We start from the raw sequence: 5,560 nt of genomic DNA on the forward strand, positions 1-5,560 counted from the left end.
GTAAATCCAACGGGAACATGTTCAGGATTACTTAGGAGTTGATTCGGCTGCAGTTAAATAGTTTGTCGCACAAGATTAGTGTAGTTGGGTCAATACTTACAATGACCAATCTGCACAGCTATATTTGTGAATGCCGTTTCACACCGTTTTACTGGATACTTTTGTACGTCTTTGACATGAGTCCATAATGGTCCTGAAGACAACTGCTAGCTTATCAGCTAAACCCATTTTAGACCTAAAAAATGTCTTCGGAGACACTGAAGAGGCACCAAGAGCCCCCACACCTGCAGCACAGAGGAGGCGTCACAAGAGGCGCTACAAGAAAGTAAAATGGGACAAACAGGAGATGGTGAAAGACTGCTGTGGAGCGGAGGGAGCTGCGGAGTAGGAAGGGGAAGAAAGAGGTGGAGCTGTAGTCTAATAAACCACACCCTTTTCTGCACGAAAGAAGGTGGGTCTGGCCATACACAGTAAACAAGTTGCTGATTGCCGGCTAAGGCCGAACCAATCACGACTGTCACAGAGAAATGACAAGGTTACGTCACTTGGCGCACCACTATGCTGTTAGTACAATTAACAATCCATTCAATTCAATCAACATTAACATTAGCCAAAACTAATCATGGGTGAAGTAGTTGGGGATTTTGCCTCCGCGCTATCAGCATGAGTTTATATTCAGTTATATTTTGTGAATTGAACGACAGCTGTCGTCACGTCCGCTAATGGCTAATTAACAAACTGCTCCTATAGATAGTTTTCCATTACGGATTCCCATACGGATCATTGATAATATGGTGAAGAAATAGTGCTCACACCTGTGTTGTGTGGGGCTGATCCCGACACGACGAAGAGAAAATGTCTCAATATCCCAAAAGTAATTCATCACTAAGGAACAGAAACATAAAAACTTTCGTACGAGAGATTTAAACTATGGCCGCCGACCGCTCGTCCCGGGTGTCGGGTCTGACTTTACGGGGCAGCCTGTGCTTATTCCGCTGTGTCTGTGTCTGAGTCTCATGTCTTGGCTGATGTTCCCTGGTTTTGCCAGGGTCTGTCAGCTTTTATCTGACAGATAACAGACAAATGAGAAAAAGTGGCATCAAACAGATTTGACAACGGGGCTAGCTGCTAGCATGAAATAAAGCAAGTCTACGATGAGCTCATAGACTTGTATTTTTTCATGGTGCTGTCAAACGCAAACCAGGTACAGTTAGCAGCTAGCAGAGAGATGAGACTCGGACAAATCACGGAGGAAGCACAGGCCGTCCCCGTAAAGTGTGACCCGGCGAGAGCGAGAGGCGGCCGGGGAGAGTGTGAGGAGAAGGCCGGGGAGGCGAGAGCGAGGCGGCCGGGGAAGAGCGAGAGTCGCTCGGGGAGAGTGTGAGGACAAGGCCGGGGAGGCGAGAGCGAGGCGGCCGGGGAAGAGCGTGAGTCGCTCTGGGAGAGTGTGAGGAGAAGGCCGGGGAGGCCAGAGCGAGGCGGCCGGGGAAGAGCGTGAGTCGCTTGGGGAGAGTGTGAGGAGAAGGCCGGGGAAGAGCGTGAGTCGCTTGGGGAGAGTGTGAGGAGAAGGCCGGGGAGGCGAGAGCGAGGCGGCCGGGGAAGAGCGTGAGTTTAACCGCTCACATGACGGCTGTTTGTTTGGTTCGATGGACAAGTTTAAGTGCACGCTCAGGCCTACGTGTTTTACTGTTATGATTACCGTGCATGTGTACATCACAATGATTATGTCAGCCTCCCCATCACATGGCTCATTGTGAGTGAAAAAAACACATTAGCGACTACAGAACGGCCGTAGTAGACACAATTATTCATGAAATGTGCATGCGAGTCGTGCATAAACATTGTCGAACGCCACACAAAATGGCAGCGCGGCGCAGAGGATCATGGGAACGGAAAACCATCTATTGCTCCGTGACCAGACTAATGCCCAGGGAATAGTATGGCAGAGCCAGGCAAGTGGAGCTGACCAGTGTAGGACACCACGCTCAAACCCATGCTGGGCAGGTCCACCCCACAATGGTAGCGCGGCTCAGTTGCAGCGGTTCAGGACTAACACCTGAACACTATTTCGTTGTCCGCTTGTGCAATAACAAATAAAGCACTTACTTATAACTCCCATAAATGCTACCTTTTAAAATCTCCAATAGCCTATTTTTTATGGAAAAATTCCGCTGCAAACCCCCCAATGCTTTGCAATTCATCATGATCCCGAACTCTATTGTAATGTTGATTTATTTGCAGTTGTTAGGTTTGCATGAGGAAGTTTGCATCATTCATTTATCATATCATTCGATAAATTAGAACAAGTCACACATATTGCGTTGCCAGTCAGATCCTATGACAAGTAACTCAGAGGAACCAAAATCCCAACACCTGTCAATCCAGTCCTCATTACTGCCAGCACAGGGCGAGCTCGCCATGTGCAAAGCACCAATGAAATACCAACACATATTAGGAAAATATCAAATGTTGAGAGGCCTATCCCAGAATTCTGCTAACCCCATGTTAATAGTAATAATTAAGAAGAAAGGGTGCACTTACCATACGTTTGCATCCTATGGCTGAATTTTCTTGCTTTAGGCGCCATTTCCTGCCAGAATTCCACTGTAAAGACATTTTGCACATTTGCACACATCGAATTAATTGCCTTTTCAACTCGACTTTACAAGCTTACAAAAATAAACGTCACGATAGTTCAGAAGCAAACTTACCAAGCTGTATGATAATAATTCTTGCGTTGAAAGTAGTAGAAAGGGACATTTCATATAAATTGTACATAAAAACTGGAAAGCGTAGCTCGTTCAGAGTTTTGGCCAATCACCGCGCTCCTTACTGACAGGTGCTTGCTTTGCGACACTTCCCGCTGCTTTCCGTCACAACACACCAGCGACACTCGAGAGATGAAAACATGAGAGGTCAAAAGTTATGATAATCAGCTACAAAAACCCCGGGACATAATCTACACAAATGGTAGGCTGTTTCAGTAACGAACTAGTTAAAAGACAATGTTTGATCGTCATAGGGATGATTATTTTTGCAAAGCGTGAGTCAAAATTCAGGCTAAATCCTATGCTAAGCTATTATTAGCTGTGTGAAACGATACCACATTGCTTTTCTGGTGCTGGGACAGTTTTATTACCATGTGCACCTGATACTTGAGGGACGTGTGTAAAATGCATTGAATGGTCATGTGTAATTGGTTGAACTTAAGCTGTAGAATTATGTAGTAAGCTAACTCACATGTTGATTTTAATTGCACTTGCACACTTCTCCTCTAAGTTGTGTCTTTTTGTCTATTTTAAGGCAAGTTCCGCAGTGGCCGTGGGGCTGGCCCTGGCTGCAGCTGGATTTGCAGGTAAACTTCACGAAATAGTGCTATTAAAAGATTTAAATATTTTTGATAATACTTTACAGTGTGTTACATGAGGAGAGTCGGGCCATGTCTTCTGTCTATAGTAATGTCCAGCTGTGTTGATTTAGTGACTGTTAGTCGTTAAAAAAAAAAAGCTTGAACTGGATGTTTTACCATTCAAGATTGTTGGCTTATGAATCATTGTGCAATTAGAGCATAAAAATAAACAGGAAAAAGAAGAAAAAAGATATACTACAGTACACAGTCATGCATTAAAGAAGAAGAAGATCTTGAACATCTTGAACATTGAAACCATTGGCTGTAAATTAGGAATGGACTAATTGTGAGCTACTTCTTCCTGAACCCATAAGGAAGTGGGGACTGGCTCCAGAGGTTTTTGGCTCCTATGGAATTTTCATTGAAACATGTTTTTTTTTTCCTTCTCATTCAGTCGTTATTCAACACAAGCTTGTCATTCTTTGGTTTGGCTATACACGCACCACATCTTTTTTTTTTATATATGTCTTAATTTCTTTACACCCTGTCGAATTTCAAGCATGTATACGCTTCAGTTAGCCCGCTGTAAGCACAATAGGGGATACCACCCTCACTTGGTCCATTCTTCAGGGTGCATTATTTCTTTAAGCCAAAAAAGTTGCTATTAAAGTGTATTTGGCCACGTAGTGACCAACCGGCTGTATGACTGGTTAACATGGCATCTTCACTTTCCATCACATTGGTCTCTTGGACGCTCCAGGATCAGTTGTTTTGTAGGTTTTTACTGCTGACGGACCATCTCACCAGCAAACCTACAAAACAATTGATCCTGGAGCATCCGAGAGACCACTGTGATGGAGAGTAAAGCCGCCATGTTAACCACTCATACAGCCGGTTGGTCACTACATGGCCAAATACACCCTAATAGCAACTTTCTTCGCGCCTAAAAAGTTGCATAATGCACCTTTAAGTTACACTCCGATTGAAACACACATTTCATATAAATAAATCTAATAAAATAAAATCATATTGCCTTCTCTTGCAGGACGCTATGTCATGCAGGCCATGAAACACGTGGAACCCCAGATGAAAGAGGCTCTCAAGAGTTTCCCCAAGACGGTCAGATATATATAGTTACAACCTCCTCACATTTTCACTCACGATTGAACAGGCTTTAACTGTTAAATGTGTTGTAGGCTTTTGGTGGAGGCTACTACAGAGGTGGATTTGAACCAAAAATGACCAAGAGAGAAGCTTCCTTAGTTTTAGGAGTCAGGTATGTGAACATTACTAATGCATTAAAGGAACAGGCCAACATTTTTCCATACTGTGATATGTTCTTCAGCTTGACGAGTTGATACAAAAAGACCAGACAAGCTCATGTAAGAACATATTTCAGTATGTAAAAATGGTGGCCTGTTCCTGTACTTCAAATAATGTTTCTGTATGGAAAAGAATTTCAAAAGTGATTCTTAATTGCTGAGCATACAAAAAGCTTGGACAAGCTCTCTGCTAGTATGGAGGGATGTGGGGGTAGTTACAGCAGGTTTCTTCTAGGTGGTAATGATAATCACTGTTACAGACTAACTGAAAAGGTCTTGACTGAATGATGTTTCCGTTGATGTTTTTGATGCAGATGAGAAAAAATACTATTAAAGCTAAAACAAAACAAAAAAGGTTAGCAGACTCTGGCCCTTCACAAGTACATATTGTAGCATTATGGATTAGATGAACCCAAAATACTCTATATATACACTGCATTATTATTGTATTTGATGTATTTTGTGTTTTTAGCCCAACGGCCAATAAAATCAAAATCAGGGAAGCACACAGAAAACTGATGATCTTAAACCATCCAGACCGAGGCAAGTAAAAAAATAACACATGTATTCTTTTTTTTATTGATGATCGTTTTATCCACTACTTGTGTATGTTTCAGGGGGGTCGCCGTATCTAGCAGCTAAAATAAATGAAGCCAAGGATCTAATGGATGGCCAGGTGAAGAAGTGATCACCAAAGGAGGCATTTTCTTAAGCTGTTTTGTTGTCCTAGAATTGCTGTGTTGTAATACGATCATGAGTTTAATAAATGATGGTCAGAAATCTACTGAAAGATGCATTTATACAATCTAAATAATATTAAAATTGTAATTAATTCAATTTTCTTTTTATTGGAGATTTCAAATGAAGACAAAGGAGGAAGCCAGTTGAC

The 5,560-nt window shown here is 42.6% G+C and overlaps 1 protein-coding gene across 1 annotated transcript; it reads left to right on the forward strand.

Annotated features, from left to right (window-relative positions):
- Positions 1-2,861: 2,861 nt before the first annotated feature.
- On the forward strand, positions 2,862-5,419 carry dnajc19 (DnaJ (Hsp40) homolog, subfamily C, member 19). Its single transcript, XM_079575329.1, has 6 exons — positions 2,862-2,970; positions 3,304-3,355; positions 4,395-4,468; positions 4,546-4,625; positions 5,144-5,214; positions 5,289-5,419. The coding sequence occupies exons 1-6, from the start codon at positions 2,968-2,970 to the stop codon at positions 5,357-5,359; spliced, it is 351 nt and encodes a 116-aa protein (XP_079431455.1). The 5' UTR covers positions 2,862-2,967; the 3' UTR covers positions 5,360-5,419.
- The last annotated feature ends 141 nt before the right edge of the window (positions 5,420-5,560 follow it).

The sequence above is a fragment of the Gobius niger genome (assembly GCF_951799975.1).
Source record: "Gobius niger genome assembly, chromosome: 17".
Taxonomy (NCBI): Eukaryota; Metazoa; Chordata; class Actinopteri; order Gobiiformes; family Gobiidae; genus Gobius; species Gobius niger.